The sequence below is a fragment of the Dermacentor silvarum genome, chromosome 6, assembly GCF_013339745.2.
Source record: "Dermacentor silvarum isolate Dsil-2018 chromosome 6, BIME_Dsil_1.4, whole genome shotgun sequence".
Lineage (NCBI taxonomy): Eukaryota > Metazoa > Arthropoda > Arachnida > Ixodida > Ixodidae > Dermacentor > Dermacentor silvarum.
Window position 1 is genome coordinate 151,647,118 of NC_051159.1, and position 20,785 is coordinate 151,667,902.

A 20,785-nucleotide genomic window follows, 5' to 3' on the forward strand; every position below is an offset into this window, starting at 1 on the left:
TTGTAATGAAACATTTTATGACTGGAAGATTTTTTAAATTGGAATGCAGGCTGTGGGGATGCGCGACTCTCACGCATCCCCTGACATTGTTTTCCCCGTATGGCTCCTGTCTCCTGTAATCCGGCTTTGCCGCGGGGCTTTACGGTCGGTGTGGTTGCGGCGCACTGCAAGAGATGGCGCGAGTGTCGCGCTGCGACCGGCGGGGTTACTTGGGCGCAAAAGGTCGAAGGCGCTGCCTCTTCAGGGTTGGGGACGGTGAGCGATGCGGATGTTCCGTGCGTGCGCCGATCCACGCTTCGCGAGACCATCTCGCGAGGCTAGGAGCAGGACACCGGTATGGACGAACATGCCACCATTCACGTGACTGTACACGTGAACGACTAGGCGATGGTGTCACAGCATGGGGCGAACATATTCGCTCGCTATCCGGTCACGGTGAGTCGGGACTTCCTTGATTTGTCGCGCGCCCATGTGAATGTTCTATGCGTAGTAATTCGGCTGGTATGCATTAGTGTATGAAAGGTGCAATAAATGCCTTTTTGACTGTTTGCACTACTGTGTTGTCGTTCCTTTGTCCCAAGAGCGCGTGTGAGACCCCACAAGGCATAGACATTCTAATGAGAGTGCTAACTTGGGTTGGTATACATTATAGCTAATTAAAGTAACAGTAAAGGGACGAAACAAACGAAAAGCAGGAACAATGTGCTCACTGCCAAACAAACTTAACTGTGCCCTAGATACTATATAAAGGTACTGGAAGGCAAAGAAGAGAAGGAAACAACCAATAAAATATAAAGCCAAACAAAATTTTGCTTTGTATTTTGCTTGGCTGTTTCCTGCTCACCTCTTTTCTTTATTCTAGCATATTTATATGTTGCCTTGTGTGCAGTAAAGTTAGGATGACAGTCAGCACTTCACCCATGCCTTCCATTCATCCCATACCAACACTGCTACTCTATTATGTTACGATATCTACCAGCTAACCCAAGTTAGCACCCTTTTGCAATAGATGAACAGTGACATTCACCTTTCAGGCAGAATCAGGCTATGGGCACTCGGAGAGGCCAGCATCCGTGGTGAAGATGACGGCTCAGCAGGAGTCAGGTGTATCTGTGGGGGCTGCAAGGTGCTAGCAGCATCCACGATGACACTTTGTAGCGATGGGCTATGCGGTGATGACACCCTGCATGCGTTTAACACACAAAGAAGAAAGAAAGAAGTGTCACAATGAAATGATCCAAGAAGCTTTCAGAAGCTATGACAACCAAAAGTTGGCATACTGAAGAAGTTATACAGTCAACAACCGATTTTCTGGACGCCCAATATTTTAGACATGTTCGATAATTCGGACGCCTCTCGGATGTTGACAGTATGTGCTAAATAAAGATGATTGCATGGTATGACACACAGCTGGTATTAGACAAGTGACTTACACAATTGGTGGCGATGCCAAGACCTTGCCGACAGTTGTTGTATTGGGTGTACCAAGTTGGATGCTTCCAGATGGTATGGCCATTTGCAGCACTCCTACAACATGACAGGTGTTTAAGACTTAAAAAAGAAGTCCACAGTGTTAGCGCACTACAAAGCCACTGAAACAAAAATATGTGTTCACGTAGAAAAGAAAAAAAAAAGTCAATCATTTTTTTTTATGAGCCTCTCACCAAGTCTACATTAGAAGCTGTAAGACGCTGTACAGGGAACATTCTTTAAAGAGGCCCTGAACCACTCCTCGGGCTTGTTGAAATAACATAGTTTACGGGTAGCATACGCTGCTGTGAACATCTCAGCCAAGTTTTGCTGTCGTATGCGGTGCGAGGAGCTCACAAGCAGAGTGCGAAGTCACTTTTCTCTCAAACGCTCTTTTTTTTAAACAGAAGCCTGCTCATCCCTCTCTCCTGGACGCCTTATTTTATAATAGAGCGGATTTCCATGCGTCAGTGCTATTGGTAGCTGCAGTCGGCTACGCAGCGTACATACTGCGGCAGCCGCGGGGTGCCGCCACAAGTCCACTGGCTAAGCGCACTGCGGCTCGCTGAGGACAACCGCATTTGGCTTACGTTCAGCGCGTCGTGGGCACTAAAATCTGAAGTCGTGGCATCTACGTTAACATCCAAAATGAAATTTCAGCTGCGCGCCACGGTGACATTTGGAAGGCGGAACGTTGTGGCCGCGTCCCACTCTACCAGTAGCCTTCGCAGTGCAAGGCATTGAAGAAGGAACGGGAGCACAGGAAGCTGTGTTTGATTGCCAATAACTCCGCTTCTGCTGAATGCATTGAAGTAGTACTTTTTGCGGCAAAGTATTTATGAAATAGCATATTTTTACTTCAAATCCCTTTCTCCACTTCGATAAAAAGTGGTTCAGGGCCCATTTAAAAGGACTTTTAAAAAGAATAACAATAGTGGAAGTTGACACAAATTAAACATGGCATGGAAAAGGCACAAGGAGGCGAGCTACCCTCCACAGGCAACAATGACTTGACATATCCAAACTGGATATGGCTACCGCTGTTTAAAAAGAAAAGCTCTCACTGACCTTTGACCCCTACAGATCCAGGCTGGACAGTAAAGGAGGGAAGCAGGTACTGGACTTGTGTGGCGGCAGCAGGCAACTGCACGGGCCTCAGAATATTGCCGGGCCCTTTGGGTGGGCTTGCAGCTGAACGACGGGCCCCGCAGCACAAGTCCTGCCAGATCAGCACCGCCCTCAGTCCGGCTCAATGGTGGGCTCAAAATGGCATACTGTGCACCCGTTGTGGAGGTGGGTGGAACTAGCAGTGCATGCCGCATGGTCTCCATGCCTGCTGGAGGCTTGGATGCTATTGGTCGCAGTGGAGAAACCTGGGGTGGAAGCAGTTTTGTTATAGTAGTCAATGGTTTCGACATGATGTGAAAAGCTTGCTGGCTAATCAAAAATGGACGAATGAAGCTTTTCAAAATGGCTTTGGCCATGTGCACGAAAATGTGGACTCTATTGAATGGACTTGTGTATAACAGCAACACCTTTTTCCATGCTTTTTTTTAAAGCTAGAATGCAGCTATTACTCAGGGAAAAAATTCTTTTACCTGAGGGAAGATCATGCTTTATTGCCAAAGTTCATTTGTTTGTCTTCACAAAATTAAACCAACACATGGAATTATACAAGCTGAGACAGATAGCTATACAGGCAAGGGTTTTGAAGGTCGAGGGTTTTGAGGATGCATCCACCCTCAAAAAACTCTCGACATGGCTAGCTTGTATCTCTGGTTTCTTCAAAAGAGTGTTCTGTTCACCTTCTAAGTTAATGATGTGACTCAAATGGAAATGAAATCACAAAAATATGTTCGAACCATTTGTCTAAAGTTTGCGATATGACAACTAAACGTGCGCGGCTGTTACGGACATCTACAGTGGAATCTCATGATACGATCACGGCTAATACGAATTTCCGGATGATACAAATTTTTCTGAGGTCCCGGCCGAGCCCCATTACTTTACAACGTGATAAAGAACGGTTGTTAAGGATCGATTTTCGACCCGCGTCGGTTGATACGAATAAACGCCGCCCCACCGACGGCCGCGAAAGAGAACAGCGCGCGTTTTCCCTTTCTCTTTTGGTGCGGAGGCGCGGACGCGGCGCCGGACAGCGCGGAAGCCGCGACTGGGCGCGAGGAGTTTGAAGCGGTGGTGCTTTTGTTGCTTTTGTGCTTTTCTTTTTGTCTCTTCGTTCGCTGCGGCGGCCGCGCTTCCACCGCATGGCCACCGCAGCAAGCGAAGGTTCGTGCAGTCTATCGCTTCAACGGAAACTGAGCGGCGTAGGCACAGCGCATACAAAGGTCAGAGCCGTGTGGAGATCGCTTTCAAGATACGGTGCACGCGACAACACCGACAGCCGGCACAGGCGCAAAGTACAAGAACGCATTTGTTGGCAGAGTAGGAGCCACCCCCTCCCCCCCCCCCCCACTCCCTCCCTCCCTCCCGCGCTACCTTCCCGCTTTGCTCCTTGCGCGTGGGGAGATTGCGTCGCCAGTTGCCCTTGCGCTCGGTTGCAAGATACGCATTTGGCGCTGCAGCACAGCGTCGCCCCCCTCCCTCCCATACCCCCACGGCCTTTCGCGCAACGGAAGTCGCGTTTGCTCTCCGCTGTACGTTCGCTGTCCGTGAAGGCGCGCGTCCCCCGCGCGATTTCACTCGCACATACAGCACGCGGTGACGACTTTATCGCCCTTGGACTCGTGCTCCACATCTCATGCTCCTCCTCCGCATCTCCCTCGTTGATCTCCTCTCCCATCGGTGGGCGCACCTCGTACTCGCTACCGCCCTAGTCGGCGAGATTTTCCCGCGGAAGCCGCAATTTCGTCTCACGCGGCTGCACTGTAAGCGGTATGCGTGTACATGGAGTTTTATGGGAGGGTAAACGGGAGTCAGAAAAGGCCGCGTTGTAGCCAGTTCTGCACTATAAACGGTTACGTTATAAGTGGTCTATACTGTAAATGCTTTTTACATACGTGTGCCTGAGTGAGTTCACCTCTCAACTCTTGAATTTAGCTAGTTTTAATTGTGTTTCGATGATACGAATTTCGGCTAATACGAATTTTTTCGTGACCCCGTGAGATTCGTACCATCGAGATTCCACTGTATATGTATATATAGTATTCAATGCACGGCAGACACCTGTAATAAAAGAGCTGGACAGATACTGGCTGCTAATGCCGACAGTGCTGCTGACTGACCACATGTACCTGAGCTTGCTTCGATCAGCTAAAACCCAGAAGGCTATGCAGAAATTATTCGAATTGCCAAAAAATGTAATTAAGGAGCATTTTTTTTTATTTCTAGGTAGCTGTCACAATATTGCGGCATAAGCAAGACAAAGGCAGGTGTTGAGGTTATGTGCAGCTCTTCAAAACATATCAGCATGTCATCATCTGTGACTTAGAAAACAATACTCAGTGCATGTGGTTTCCAGTGAGGCTGAACAGCAACAAGGTACCACCCACAATGTACCATTAGCACTTGAACACTTCAAAGCAGCTAAAACGGCACTGTAAATGTGCGAGACGAGGCTGTGGCGACACCAACAAATGCTTACAGATTCACGATGCCTCTCGTCTAGGGCCAAGTTGCGTTTGCTCGGAGACTGCACACCCTTGAAGACAGCGCCTGTTGGGTGAAAGGCGGTGGCCGCAGCGCCCAGAGGCCGAGGAGCAGCCAGTGGCGTAGCCTCCAGCAGGGACATGGGCTCCCTCATGATGGGCGTCGGCCTATGGGTGCCCTCGGCCAATGGTGCCCCAGCTCCCACAGGCGAAAGGCGGGGTGAGGCATCAGAGGCGCCCCCTTCCGAATCACTCTCAACCACCCTTTCCTTGCACTGGAGGTCAATGACTGGATCGCCATCGCCTAGGATGAAGAGCAGGAGAAACCAATTGGTCGATTCCTCTTACAGAGGAAATGGTCATAACACAAAATTGAAACATGTATTCTAAGAAGCAGTGGCAGTTTTGTTGCACATTCACAAATACAAATCAATAAATGTACACTGCCTTTTATTAATTACAGTTTTGTTCGAAGGTTGAAGCAACGACAGCAAAAGCAAGCAATGCGAGGCCTGTGCTGCTGCGCAGCGTAAATAGCACCCCTGAGGCTACCAAGCATCATAGTTATATCCAACGCAACAGTTAGTGCCTATGTGGTGAAACTGCATAGTTAGAGCTCAGGTGGCGTCAAGCGCAGTGCCCATACACATCTTCTAAGATGAACAGACGCACGAAAATGGCATGAGCTGCTGCAGCACCACAAAGCAGTGATGGTGGTTGGGCATCACCTTCGAAAAAGCGGCAGGAATGTACCAGGAATGCTGCTGGCCATAGCAACTGACTGAGTTAGACGACAAGACACTTCCAAGCACTACCATCTTTACTACATTTTACAGGTGTACAGGCTTTGTTTTCTATGGAATTACTCAGTGATAAAGCAAATGATACCTAAATATCCTCATTGCAACAAATATACGTCACCAAGAGCACAATTATTTCAATAAAGCAAACCTTTCTATGCCTACGTCCCTAGAACAATATGGCAAAGTATAGTCATCTCGCAAATTGTGTGATGTACGTATAGGGAACAGATTTTTACTGGAGCTTGGCAGAGACCACATTCATGTAAAAGGAAAGAGAGAGACCTTGCAGTCCTTTGTGAATATAAAGTGCAGTTGCAGCAATAGCTATGACACTGTCATGAGTGAGTAGACAGCGTCAAAGCACTGCGTAGGAGCGTCTGTTCCACACACCATCGAGTCGCCGACAAAGACGACAATGTTGGCGGGCGGTGGCACGAGCGACCAGACGAGGGAGAAAGAGAATCGACCAATCAATGGTCGACACGAAACCACAGGCTGTGGTACGAGGAACGAGGAGGGAGAAGAAGAGACTGGGACGCTCGAAGTGGGATCGCTCGGAGACAGGGGTGAAAAGATCGCTGGTGTCGAGGTCGGTGTCGTCGGGGTCCAGACCCGAACCCGAGAGCCTCAACAGAACCAGCATGGCCCTGGTTGTCCCTGGAGAGATACGCCGAGCGTAAGGCCCAGTTATTCCTGCGGCAGCTGCGGCTGCCGGCGTTCGTGTTCCTGCTGGCGTTCCTGCTCCTCTTGCTGTTCCTGCCGGAGTTCGTGTTCCTGCTGGCGTTCCTGCTCCTCTTGCCGTTCCTGCTGGCGTGCCTGTTCCGGTTGGCGTTCCTGTTGCTGTTCCTGAGCCGCCGTGCGGAGAGCAGAGGTCACCTGGGGGTGACCAGAGGCCTGGAACGACGCTGGCGAGAGGCGCCAGGGCGAAGCCGCGAGCCAGCGAACCAGTACGGGCGCCGCTCAGCTACAGCGGTCGGACTTAGTCGGTCTTCGACTCCGACAACCTTGGACTCGGACGTCCGGGTTGGCTCTACCATGCGTCCGCGTCCCTCGCATGCCACTGCCCGCCACGTCGCTACTGCCGTCAACGCAAGTGCTAGTGCACGCCGTCAACGCAAGTGCCCGAGTAACTAAGACTCGATGATTTTTGTTTCTTTGCTTTGATTGAGACTCTTCTCGCGTGGACTAACGGGGTTAATTGTACTTTTGGTTTTCATATACTTTCTGTGTGCTGTTTAGTGTTCTTTTCTTTTCTTCCCTTTCCTTGCTTTGAATATTAAGTTTGTTTTGAAAAAGAAAATGGCTTCGTCTTTCCTGAACTGAGGCTTTGCCTCAGTTAAACAATTCACTCCCGAAGAACCTGACATCACAGACACCTAATTGAACTCCTACATATGCCTATGTAACAGTAAAATCTCATTATTTGGATTTCATGAGATTGAAAAGTGCTCGTAGTGGCCAAAGCTTCATGGCTTTCTTCAGTGTGGCAGCAGGGTAAAATGCACGCCTTCATCTGAACAGATGTGGTTTTAACAACCACATGCATCTCCCAATTGTTTCATCAACTCAATGCAGCCAGTCTTTTAATGCAGCACACAAATATGGCCATACCGTTATTTTTAATGGCCATACTGCTATTATGAATGACACTTATCAATTTTGTGCTTTTAGGCCTTAACTAAAGAAACACAAGCCAGTGATGCAGCCCACCACGATCACCAAATGTCGCTGAGTCAAAGAAATGCAAAACTAACCACTATCAAAATACACACTTCAGCGATAAAAATCTGCATAAGAGCGCTTACTGCGTGCAAGTAGTAGCAGTAACAAATCGCAACGCTAGCTCTTTCCCTTTTCACTTGTTTGTTTTGCTTTTATTTTTGCATGGCAAAATACGGTGCTGCAGCTTTCTGAAGTTCTGATCTCTCCTCTTTACAACGAGACCAAGATGGCAGCACTGCATCAACGAAAAGTCGCACGTTCCACGGTGCAATGCAACCTCACAAAGAACAATTTTTTAACTGACTTTTGTTGACAGCACATTAGAAAAGTGCGATTTTCTCAGCTATTTCCCATTTCTTTATAATATTTCCCCACATAATAAAAAAACATCTCAGAATTGCGTAAAAAGTTTTTCACTAAATCTAACATTCTACGAGAAGAGTAACATCGATGTGCTAAGCCTAATACAATTGCATAATGCTGTTCAGCTTAATCATGTGGTCACTGGAGACATTGTCACATGCTGCTGTCCCCTTTGGCTACGACACAGTCAGTTATATCATTCCAAAAAAGCATGCCACAGATATTGTAGTGACAGGCATAGTTTTGTTCAGTATGCCTGTGCTTCTCACTTTTACTGATCTCGAAGGTCAGACAAAATATTAAGGTTGAAATATAAAAGTTGAAGCTATTCCCTCCCAATATCAATGTTTAGTTCTTAATACAAAAATATAACTAGCAGTGCACTGACTTCCCTCTTTACAAGCTATTATATGCTAATTATCACCAGAGGCATCCCAAACTTAATGATTTCAAGCTGAACTTGCGACAAGTAGCAGTCCACTTACCCTCATCTTCACAGATTATCATACGTTCCTCATCACTGGATGCGTCTCCGTCTTTGTCATTGTTTCCGGGGCCAACATTGCCTATGGAAGACTCTGAAGTGTTTTCAGTCCAGGGAAGTGCAACAGTAGGATTCTGTAAACATTTGAAAATGTGGGAAGCAGTTGAAACCTCAAAACACCGAAAAAAAGAAGTCAGCCAAATTTGTTTCTGGGAATTTAGCTTTAACCCTATGGGTGATGTGTTATTCCAAAGAATAATAAATTTAATTTCTATATATGGTGACACATTTGCAAGCGTTAAAATTAAATGGTATTCGATTATAAAAATTTTTAAATTTTTTAAATCAAATACTAAAAATTAAATTTAAAATTAAAAAAATGATTTACCACGTACTCCCGCACTCGACAGAATTTCCCGTGATGCTCGAGTTGTAAAAAACATCAAATCGACTCTACCGTCAAATCTGTTTTGCCGGCCTGCCCGATAATTACGTTTTTGCGACCCACTTCTGTGTACGAAAAACGTCAGTCGGCGACTGTTTTTACTTTCCGCACACAAACAGAAGAGCCGAAGAACGACAATGTGCACATATTTGGTGCGGACAGCGCACCGCCTGAGAAGCGGCGGGAGCAAATCTCTGTTGCCTAGGCAACCCAAGCGCGCCTGCTGAAACAGCAGGCTGCCCCACCGCATTTTTTTTTACCCTCCGTTCTTTGGTCATTCACTCACTCCGCGTATGCATTGTTTATTGAAATCAAACTCTCGTTAATTCAGACGTATTTGACAGCACACCAGTTAATTCGAACAACTCTCGGAGCTCGACAAACGCCGAGTGCCACAACTGTGCAACGCAAACGAGCAAAGACAGCGCGCGAGCGACTGAAACAAAGCGGTGGAGTCCGCATTACCATAGTCAACAGAGGAAATCGTACATATACAATAGGAGCGCCGGAGCGCTTTGTGCCTATTTGCACCTTTATTCTATGGCTTACCGTCACTAATAATGCCACGTCGGCAGTGTGCCTTCATAACTGCGCAGTCGACATCCATGATTGCGTCGTTAGTGACCACAGTTACATCGGCAGCAGTTACAGTAAACAATAGTTTTGTTTTGTCTCGGAGCGTGTGTCTATCATGTGCCATCAGAACTGCATGGACGCCAACCTTGATCACATCAATGGTGACCACGGTCTCGTCCGCAGCGTTTGCAGCAAACAGTAGTTCTGTTATGACTCAGTGCAACTTAGGCTGAGCGCGCAATGTCACAAACGTGGCGGAAGCTGTCGAGGATGACGAGTGCCGGCTACATGGTGATGGACGGACGATCTGTTGGCAACCAGCTGAAAAAATAATCAGGGTGTGCGCGCGACAGTGAAATGCACGTCTCCGATGAAAACGCTTGCCATGGCCACACTGCAAAGGAAGTTGCGAGGCCTTCGTTACTGCGAGCGCTAATCAGTCACGAGATAACGAAAATTGCAGTACAGTAAAAGCTTGTTAATTCGAATTTCACAGGGACGCTTAAGCAGTTCAAATTAAACCGAATTCAAACTAACGAAAGTCATTCAAAAACAGTACGAATTGAGACTGGGTTTCTAGAAAGCACTTGTACCTCACAATATTTATTGACCAAAATTATCTGTGATCACTTTTTGCTTCTTTTCTGAAAGTGATTGTCATCAGTTTGTCTTCCAAAGCGCAAAAGTGATGCAGAGCTTCATCTTCACCCTCCCCGAAGTTGAAAAATAGGCACGCGACACCGAGCGACACCATTACAGTAGCCGACAGATTTTTCGGACTTGATGGATATTCTGGACTTCATATATGCACTGCCAGGGTTCCCATAGAGCTAATGCAATTTCGCAACAGATTTTTCCAACGAACTTACGCCCCAAAATTCGATTTTCCGCACTAATTTGCTCATTTCGAGCCACACTACCCGATCTTGGGGGCCGCCATGTTGGATTTTCCGCTGGCTTGGCTTCCAGTGGCCTGCTCTATGGCCTCCAAGATTGGGAGTACACACTATCAATAGTGGGCCTCTTCGATTATCAGTCCCTGACAGTCCCAGGACTGCTTGGGACTGCTGTACTGCATTCAATTTTGCTCGGACAGCTTCCGAAGCTCCGCCCACCAGTCCGAGTGTTGTCAGAAGCGCATTCGTTTTTTCATGGACCGGAAGTTCCGGACTGCCCGCAGACTGCTGGAGCTGTCAGCAGATGTTTGCTCGGACAAGCGCCAAGTAGCTAGCAGACGACGGCTGTCTTAAAAAGATGAGCGCGGTGTTTGACGCCATGTTGTGAAAGATTCCGTGTGCTTCTGCGTACTTTGCGTGCTCCAGACGGCAACTACTGTGCATTGAGTTATTGCTTCTGTCACATCAGTGCTTTGTGTGCCATCATGCAAGTTTTTTACGAGCCGTCTAATTGCTGTAGCTTTAGACTTCGTGTTTTTTTTTAAAGAAAGAAGCACAGCGATCAGACGCACATGCTTGCTTTTCTTAATGTGTTTCACGAAATCTGTCATGCTCATTGCTATATACGTATGCAGTAAGCAGGTAAATTTTGCTTTTCAGGTAAGTGAAACTAGCAGATGTGCAAGGAATCATATACTGCATGCGGCTATTTCACGCCGGTAGCTGGGGTGGTATACAATAGGAGCTTCGCGGCTTGCTGTTAACATATATGTTGATCCCTTCTGCTACCAAGTTCGAGCGTTTTATTTTTGACGTACAGGATTAGTAGACGGTGTACACGCGCTCTCTCACGCGTCGGGCCTTTAATTAGCAGACAGTCTCGCGAGCTTTGAGGATGTAGGCGGATGCTTTCTGCATGAACAGCGACGTGGCACGACCATGATTTCGGAGTCTCTCTACAGCAATTTTAGGGCCAATAAATAAATTTCACCACCACCACGATTTTGCTTACGTCCATGTGGGAATTCCACTTAAATTTCTCAGGCAATGAGCTGGCTAGCGCGAAGTGATAAACTGCACTTTGCGAAAACGTTCTTCGCGCTCAGGCTACGATTACACTGTGCTAGCTTCATGGTTGTGTCAGCGACGTACGCCTCTGAGACTGCACCATTTCGGAGGCCACGCTAATAAAAACGCTGGGTAGGGGGCTATCTACGAGTAGCAAAGAGCAGACGACGGCAGCCAGGAGAGTGACTTCCGGTCGCAGTGCTTGGACCGAAATCTCGGACAGTCCCCGACAGCTGGATCACGTGACTGTGACGCGCTCTTCTGTCAGGGCTAGTCAGACCGGAAGCCGCGGACGGTTTGCGGACAGTCCGGGATTACATAATCGAAGAGGCCCAGTGAGCATGCGCAATCCTCTCGTCTTGAAGGCCATGCCTGCTCTTCCTTGGCTGACAAAATGCTCCAAGGGACGGATCTTTTTCCGTTTTTTTTTTCTTGCTTTTTTTCGACCAGCACTATCGTCACAACCACTTATTGCGGGTTTATTTTTTTTTATCACCGCGTGGCAGTGTGCAGAACAAATTATTGATGAAGGAGCCGATGTGTGTGCGAAATAACGAGTTTGTTTACCCATAGATGCCTATGCTGCATGGCCAGACCACGACAGTCAGTTCGAATTATCTAATAGTTCGAATTAATGAGGTGCGAATTAACAAGCGTTTACTGTATTCAAATTTTTTTTTTCAGCATAGAAATGGGATTGGCCGATTCACTCAATAAACAAAAGCGTATGCATGCTCACACTCTGCTTAATTGGCTTTGTAAGAGGTGCAAAGGGGGCAATCTTCGTTCCACTGCCAGCATGAGCGTTGTGCACAAGTGCACTAGCGTTCCCGCTAAGCGGTTGTGTGGAAACTGCTAGCATATATCGGCCCGAGCGAAGCTGACCATAAACGCTCAACTAAAACACTCTACTGTCATGAAACCGGCGAAACAGTTAGCACGCTGCGCACAATACGGTGCGCCAACTAAGCAGCCGGAACGGTATTCTCAAGCAACCTGCATTACTTTCAGATAGTGTTACATTCGCGAGATTTTGCGAATCTGTCGAAGTATACGGCCGAAAGAGCTTGGCATAGAGCCAGAAACACAGTCAGTCACACACGCGGGCGCGTTCGGCTTGTGGAAGTGAAACTACCTGATCCGCCACTCTCTCATAGGCCCCACAGAACCCGTGCTATGTGTAAGCTGTGTGAACGCGCTGGCTTGGGGCCTCTACAATCACACCGGTGCAATCTCTAACGTCACGACAAGCACAGCTGTCAACTAACATATCCATGTGTATTTCTATGCAATATATAAATTCACTCCACACTTGAATCACCTGAAGCAAACACCCTGAACAGCTTCAAAAGAAGGAAACCAACAAACTTACCTCACTGCTTTCTCCATTTTTAGAGCCAGGGGTCTCTTCTTTTGCATTATCTGTAAGGGCAGTCAGGTTAGAAAAAGTTAAGTGCAAATACATATGTTAAAGGGAAACTAACAGAGCAATGCTCAGCTAGCTTAGAGTGGTAAAGTATTGTTTTAAAATGTCTTTTTCATTTATTTGACCAAGAAAAGGTTATTATTTAGCAGAAAAAAAAAAAACTGCCGGTTTTCCTTCTTTGAATTTCCTGTTGAAACCTCAGATTGCCAGTACGTCACTCTGACATTACAAATTTCAAACTACATTTCTCATATTCGGACCATTTTAGTGGAGGAGGGCTGGGTTGAATCTGTGGTCCTTCTTTAGTGATAAACAACTAACCAGATGCTGTAAAAATTGAGGATGTCATGGCGAGCTGGTGTAGGAATTGATCTGCCCGTCTTGCCTCTGCAACATTTCTGGCTTACCATGATTCTTCTCATGATAAGAGTGGCTGCTTTACGACTGCACTAGCTAAATTTCCAAATGCATTCAAATCCACTTATAATAGACAGTTTTAGAATAGCATTTGTCGCCTTCTGTACGTTAAACGTAAGCATCTTTGTGGGACGTTACGGTGGGCGTCCTTTCAAGACTTTTAGTTTACCGTACGGGAACGCAAATGTAAGGCGGACGTTATAAAACAGGGCGCCGTCTGGTGCCTCATGCCAAACGTATCCAAGCCAAGACAATTCATTAGCAACTATCCTGTTGTTGCTATGAGGACGTGTCTCGTTAGGCCTATTGGCGCCGGAATCGCCAAATGCTCTCGGAAATTAGACGCATATGCACTCATTACTAACTGTTTCAGGCGAGTTTAGAGGAAGCGAAAGTTCATTTCAATAGTTACCGGCCCTGAACATAAGTGGGAGCATAGCCATCACGCGAATTCACGCTGAAGCAGGGAGCCATTGGTGCCGCTATGTTCGACAATGCTATTTCTTAGCATCCGTATATATTATGAACGTTAAACTGGCCAAATAATGTACGTTATCATAGTGCACATAAACCAGAGCAACCCAATAACGTTCGGAGCATGTGCAGTGAGAACGACGCTATTTCTTTACGTACGTAATGCGTTCACCTTTGGTTGCAAACGCTAAACTAAAACTGTAATGTTACTGGTTTTAATATATCGGACATAACAATGAACAGCCAATGCACCTGCAACTTTTGGAAGTATTCTATAGTAAAATAAACTGCTTACTACAATGCTCCCATGCAATGTTTTCAGATATAACAATTAACGCTTGCTACCGGATGTGTGTGTGCTCCGAAAGAGAGAAGAAACACAAAATCCTCAGTGAGGGGGGAAAAAAAATCAGCCTCTTTGTCACATTCGTCTTCATGCAGCACCCCCACTGCATCCCCCCCCCCCCCAGCCACCCCCTTCCCGACATTGTATCAAAAAAGAAAAAGAAAAAAAAGAAAAAAGCAAGCCCCTTTGTTACACCTGCCTTTGTGCTGCGTCCCCACACAACATGCCCTCATCGCATTGTCTCACGCGAGTGCATGCGTGCTTGTTAAATGTAAACAAGCCGCTATGGCACACCCTTCTTTACGCTGCGCACCCTTTGTCCCGCTCCTCTTCTGTCTCCCTTTCACCCTCTCTTGCCGCCGTTGAAAGGGAGACCAGAGAGGGGCATGCTGAGCAGGAGGCGCAGCACAAAGGTCGCATTTTTCTTTTTCTTTTCCTGGATGTCCCTGTTCAGTTCCCCTTTCTTTTCTGTGCAGACAGCCAGTAGCCAGATTTCATTGTTATGGCCAATAATGCGGCATGGAAACATTGTAGTAAGCAGTTTATTTTACCATAGGACACACACAAAAGTTCAGGGTGGGGTAGCTGCTCATTGTTACATTTGAGTATTGTTAAAACCTGTAATGCTGTAAGTGGGTTCGAGTGCGCTTCTTTCTGTCCAAATAAAATGTTTTAATGTTTGTGCCCTCTACTTTTTTTTGTGGAACCTGGTTATGACAATTATCAGCTAAAGTAATGGAATTTCCTTGGCACTTGAATATTGTTATAAGTGGGTTCGTCTGTACAGTTAAACCTCAATACAACGAAGTCAGTAAAATTGGCAATTTACTTCATTAGATAGAAGTTTCGTTATATTTAAATTAGGCTTTTTATGCAAATAAGTACAGTTGCTGAAGCATTTTTTTTAATGCGGCAGAGGCCACAAAATTTTCCAAAATATTAGGCAATCGGAAAAAAACTAATTTCTGTGAGAAAGAAATTTCTATGAGAAAAGACATTTAATTTTGTTTAATCTGAGAGTCGGCGAACAAAGATACGGTTTCATGCCGTGTGAACGATATCTTCATATCGGCGGTACGTAGCGAAGCCTGCGATAATTTAGTGTCCACTCCACCCCCATGACTGGTATTTATTTATTCATGAACCCAAGGACCTCAGGGAATTACGGGGAGGGGGGGGGGGGGTTAGTTCACATACATGAAATCAATACATAAGGCTGGGTATACACAAAGAAAATGTTCTAGCAGGAATGTATACGAACTATTAAAAAATAAAAATGCAAAATGCTCAAAGTAAGGGAGAAAACAGAACACTGAATCAGCTAGCTGGGCTGAACATTCATGTCAATAAAGAATCCACAGTGAACAGTATAAGCAACACAAGCAAATGCAGAATTTCACATATTAATATAAGTACGAGGGGGCACCAAAAAAAAAAACCGGACTAAGAGGGCACTGTCATTCGTAGATGTAGTACAGAGTTCACCCGCTAGATGGGGTTAGTAGAGATCTTCACGAAACGAATGTGCGGACGGTGTCAGTGTGTAGGTGAACGTGTGAGCATAGCGTTGTGTTTCTCTGACTGTTTGCGTGTTCAGCCTGCGCAGTCATTATGGCAACGTTAAAAGAAAAAAGAGTGTGTGTGAAATTTTGTTTCCCGCTTAAAAAATCTGCAACAGAGATTCACCGAATGCTTCAAGAGGCTTTCCAGGAGGATGTTATGAGCCGCACACAAGTTTTCGACTGGTTTGGGCGCTTTAAAAGTGGTGAGATGAGTGTTGACTACGTACTACGTCAACTCTGTACTACATTTACGAATGGCAGTGCCCCCTCAGTCTGTTTTCTTTTTAGGTCCCCCCCCTCGTATGTGCGTAAAAAATGAGACATGTACAGATAAGCATTCACACCCTAATTTGTGAGTGAACTCATTATGGTCAGTGTCATGAGCCAAGAAAGAAAGGGAGAAGAAAAAGCAGAAGAAAAGGACAAGAAAGCACACGGAGTCTGTGGAAGAAATAAAGAAAAAAGTGAGAAAATAGGAAAGCGTCCGAATAAAAGGAATGGAATACAAATATGAAAGAAGAAGAAGCGCAAAAATGCACGAGGAGCTACGTGGCCAGCGGGGCTAAAGGACACGAATCAGAAGAGAGCAGCCCAGATACGTTCTGGGACGACGGGGTGGCACAAGGAGCTGGAGGCCGGACACGACGGCTGAATCGCGGAGATGGCGGCAACCTAGTGGAAGCTGTGCTTCAGATGCCGCGGCTATGACACGCGAGCTGAGCGGGTGCCCCACTGAAGACAGCAGCTACAGACTGACGGCGCCGTTTCCCGGACTCACAGCTACGATCCCAGCTACGATCCGCAGGCTAGTGAATTCGGTCGGGCGATCCAGGCGCCTCAGTCACCCCACTGCTCTGATCGCCTGAACAGGTCAACGTCGACAGCGACAACAGATCCTCGATACATCGATGTGTTGTCGGAAGCAGCTACGACTAGGCGACGCGGCAACACCGGTGGATTTAAAATATCGTGCGAGAGAACTTTAGAGAATTTATTCAAGTAACTCGCTCTTTGTATAATTTGTTGTTCGTTATAGTTTGTTATTTGGTTTGTAGTGCATGTTCTTTATTGATAGATGTATTTCCCTTTTTGCTCATGTCCCATAACAGCTTTTCCTGATTCAAAAGTTCCTGGCGTCGTGTTTATCACCTTGAGACGTTTACAGTCGACGATACAGGCAATGTCTCCTGGTATGTTTATTCCACTGATTAATTGCAAGGACAAAAGGTGAATGTAAAGACAAGTTAGTTCTGGCAAAGGAAGGTTCTATTCTGAATTGGTGGTCCAGACGCAAAAACCCTCGATGGGCACATTTCATAAGAGATAATAATTGCGGGGCTGCTATGGTAAACATTGTGAAAAAGAGACAAAAGTGATAGCAGTCTGCATGATTTCAGAGACGACAATTCTAGGGACATTTTTATTCATTTATGCCGGATGATCCAGAGTAATTTTTTGCTATGAAACAGGCACTTGTGTTCTGAAGTGATTCAAGTTTATTTATTAGGTATGCCTAGTGAGGATTCCAGGGTGTGATGCGTAATCCAGTTTAGAGTAGATCAATGTATTGTAAGCTAAACGTTTTGTATTAGAATTGGCAAAATGCAAGTTGTGCTTAAGGAATCTGAGTGTCTTGCATGAGCCTGCTAGTTACAGCATCAATGTACATATTCCATGAGAAATCCAATGCTAAATGAATGCCTAAATATTTAGTGTTGGATACAAATTCAAGTGGCTTGGTATTCAATGTGCACTAATACGTTAATGGGTTTAGCTTCGCAGTGAATGAAACAACTTTTTTTTTCATTTATGTTTACTTCCATTTGCCAGTCCTGACACCATTTACTTAACCTGTGCAAATTACACAGTATATCATGCAATCATTCGCAAATAATCTTACTGGAGAAGTGTTGGAATTACCTATATCATTAATGTAAATTAGGAATAAATTCGTCCTGAGCACCAATCCTTGTGGCACTCCTGATTTGACATGTGCTAATGAAGAACAGTGTTCGTTTACTACAACAGATTGATAGTGGTTAGTACCGTAAAAACCTGCATATAATATAAGGTTTTTTTCTCAATTTTACCATGTAAAATTTCTGCCTCGTATTATATGCGGATCCCGAAGCTTTCAGCCTAAAATTTGCAGTTTCGGTTTCGTTTTTGCTCAGTGCTATCATCATCAAGACTCGTAGCAGAGGATGCGTTATCTTGCAGTGGCAGTTGGTAGGTTGCTGCTGCTTTCAACGGGCGCCATTTTGACCACGCTAAGAATCGGCACGTTCGCTAGTCTATCTCGCAGGATTTTGGGACCGCGAAAGCAGTACCCAGCTGCCTTTAGAAGGAAAGTTATTTCAGCTGCCGAGACCATCGGAAATTGCGCCGCAGGGCGGCACTTCGGCGTCACCGAGGGCAGCATTCGCGGCTGGGATAACATCCCAGTTGCAACCGCTGGACGTTTGCATTAACAAGCCTTTTAAAGACTGGATGAAGTGCTGCTACCAAGAGTGGATGAGGTCGGGAGACATGGAAGTAACGGCTACCGGACGGCTGCAACGGGCCTCTCCAGCGGTGCTTTGTAGCTGGATTGCGGATGCATGGGCCAGCAACCCCGAGGAGCTTGTCAGTCGCTCTTTTAAGAAATGCGGCATCTCCAAAGCACTTGATGGCACTGAAGATGACTTTCTGTGGGAAGATATCTCCGACAAGGGGCTATCGGGAGACAGTGAAACGGACAAGGACTGAATGTTACCTGCAATGCAAATAAATGCTTTTTGTGAGTTTTCCTCACTCGCATTATATGCGGATGAAAACATTTTTTTTTTCGTTATTGCTATCCCCAAATAACACCTCGTATTATATGTGGGTCCGTATTATACGAGGGTTTTTACGGTAAATCTGTTGTCCATATGATTACGCGAGTGTTTATGTTAAGGCTGGCAAGTTTTTTTATTAGATGCATGTGAGGGACCTTGCCGAAAGCTTTTGTGAAATCTACAAAAACGGCATCAATTTGGGACAAATCGTGTACAGCAATATGAATTTATGTCATTAACTCAATGTTGCAGAACTGCAATACTGCATCAACGAAATTTGCCGGAAAGTTACCTTGCATATTACCTACTCGCGTAAGGCTAGCCAACTCCAAAAAGTGCTCAAATGCCATACCACATTATGCTTGCGTGGGCACTGCCAGTATTTTTTACGAAAGAAATCAAGCGCCGGAAGCAATCGCGTGCGCCGGGAACACGTCATGGCCTACATCTTGTTTAATCATCAACCGTCTCACATGACACGTCCACACGTCTCTACTGGCATGTGACAGTTTTTGCGTCTTAGCGCAGTGCATAATCTGCAGCTCACTGAGAAAAGTTCAGCAAAAACAAAGAAATTCCTGTCCCACCGACGTGGACTTGTTTATGGCACTTCAGGGGCGCGATCTTGTACACGTTCCAAAATGGAACAGAGGCGGTCCGTTCCATCGAGCCGCACACGATTGGTCAATTTGATCGTCACGGTTCAAATTGACCAATCGTGTGTGGCTCACGGTTCAAATTGACCAATCGTGTGTGGCTCGATGGAACGGACCGCCTCCGTTCCATTTTGGAACGCGTACAAGATCGCGCCCCAGATGGCAGCCGCAGCATGGCCTGACAAGCATCCGGCCTTGACTAAGCAGTCATCCGAGAAAACGTGTCCCATGCTTCAAGAATGCTGCTTTCAGTAACGCCCAAGAGTTCGCACGCGGATTCGGCGTCGCCGGACATAGGTTTGCACGAAGGGGTTGTATTTTTGGTCGATTGCTTTAACGAATACAAGATGATCCCTTTCGCACTCGGCACCCAGTGCATCGCCGTCTACGGGTGACAGCATGCAGTGGAGGACTGCTGCTGTGTGCTTAGAACGCTGTTTCTCCGTGTTTCGTACTGCGGCACATTCCCTATCTGTGCTGTCTCATTTCAGAAGAATGAAATTCTCAAGAAAGCAAATTTTCTCGCTTTCCCCACCGATTTGGTTACTGTAGGGTTCAACTCTAGTAAAAAAGCATGTCATGCTTACACCTGACTGGCACAAGCCGAAAGAACGGATTTTCGTGCACACTTCGGAGTGAGTGTTGCATTCATGGAAGTTGCATTTCGTTGAACCTGTGAAACACACAAGATGACACATGCCCAATGCTGGCAAAAACTGAGTGAGGATTGGATATACAGTAAAACCTCGTTAATTCAGAAAATTTTATAATTCGAACTCGTCCTCTGGTCCCGGCAGGCATATGCATTTTTAAATGCAATAAAATTCTTGTTAATTTGGACGTACCTGGCAACACATCGGTTCATTCGGACAACTTTCGGAGCTCGGCAAGGAAGGAGCGCCGCAAAAGAGCAAAAACAGCGTTGGCATCCAACCGAAACGAAGCGGCGAAGTCTGCATCGCCAAAGTCATCAGCGGAAATCGTACATGAATGACATCAACGCCGGAACGCTCCGTGCCTATTTGTGCCTTTAAAGTCTTTATTCTGCATGCTTTCATAATTGTGCAGCCGTCAACCGTGATCACGTCGATAGCCGCAGTGGTTGTGGCAAACAGTTTCGTTTTGACTCAGTGCGCGCATAGGCCGCGTACCTAGAACATTGCTTAGTCGTCATCCAGGATCGCGTAGATAGCGACTACGGTTTCTTGCGCAGTTGTCGCAGCGAAACGTACTTTCGTTACGACTCGGTATGTGCGTCAGCCACGCGCCTTCAGCACCGCAATGTCGGCATTCATAATCGCGTTAATAGCGGCTGCGGTTTCTTCCACAGTTGTTGCAGTGAATGGTAGTTTCATTATAACTCGGTGCAAAGCTGTCGAGGATAAAGAGCACTGGCTAAATCATGATGGACAGACAATCTGCTGGCGATCAGCTCACTGGCGAAAAAATAATTGGGATGTGTGCGCGGTAGTGCAAACTGTGTCGCAAATGAAGGCGCGTGCCGCGGCCGAAATCGCGAGGCCTCAACCGTCACTGCAAGAGCCAATGAGTCGCAAGATGACAATTGCAGCTTCCACACTGGTTTTGTGCGAAATAGAAACAGGATTTACTCGTGCATGCACTAAATCAAAGCGTGTTGACGTAGTAAGC

The 20,785-nt window shown here is 46.3% G+C and overlaps 1 protein-coding gene across 1 annotated transcript in view; it reads right to left on the minus strand.

Annotated features, from left to right (window-relative positions):
* Positions 1 to 20,785, minus strand: part of LOC119456970 (protein capicua homolog) — a 93,335-nt gene that overhangs the window by 52,741 nt on the left and 19,809 nt on the right. The window contains 7 exon segments of the mRNA XM_049669159.1: positions 1,028 to 1,183; positions 1,434 to 1,527; positions 2,539 to 2,695; positions 2,697 to 2,843; positions 5,075 to 5,382; positions 8,452 to 8,584; positions 12,808 to 12,857. Of these exon segments, the coding sequence (XP_049525116.1) occupies positions 1,028 to 1,183; positions 1,434 to 1,527; positions 2,539 to 2,695; positions 2,697 to 2,843; positions 5,075 to 5,382; positions 8,452 to 8,584; positions 12,808 to 12,857 (1,045 nt within the window).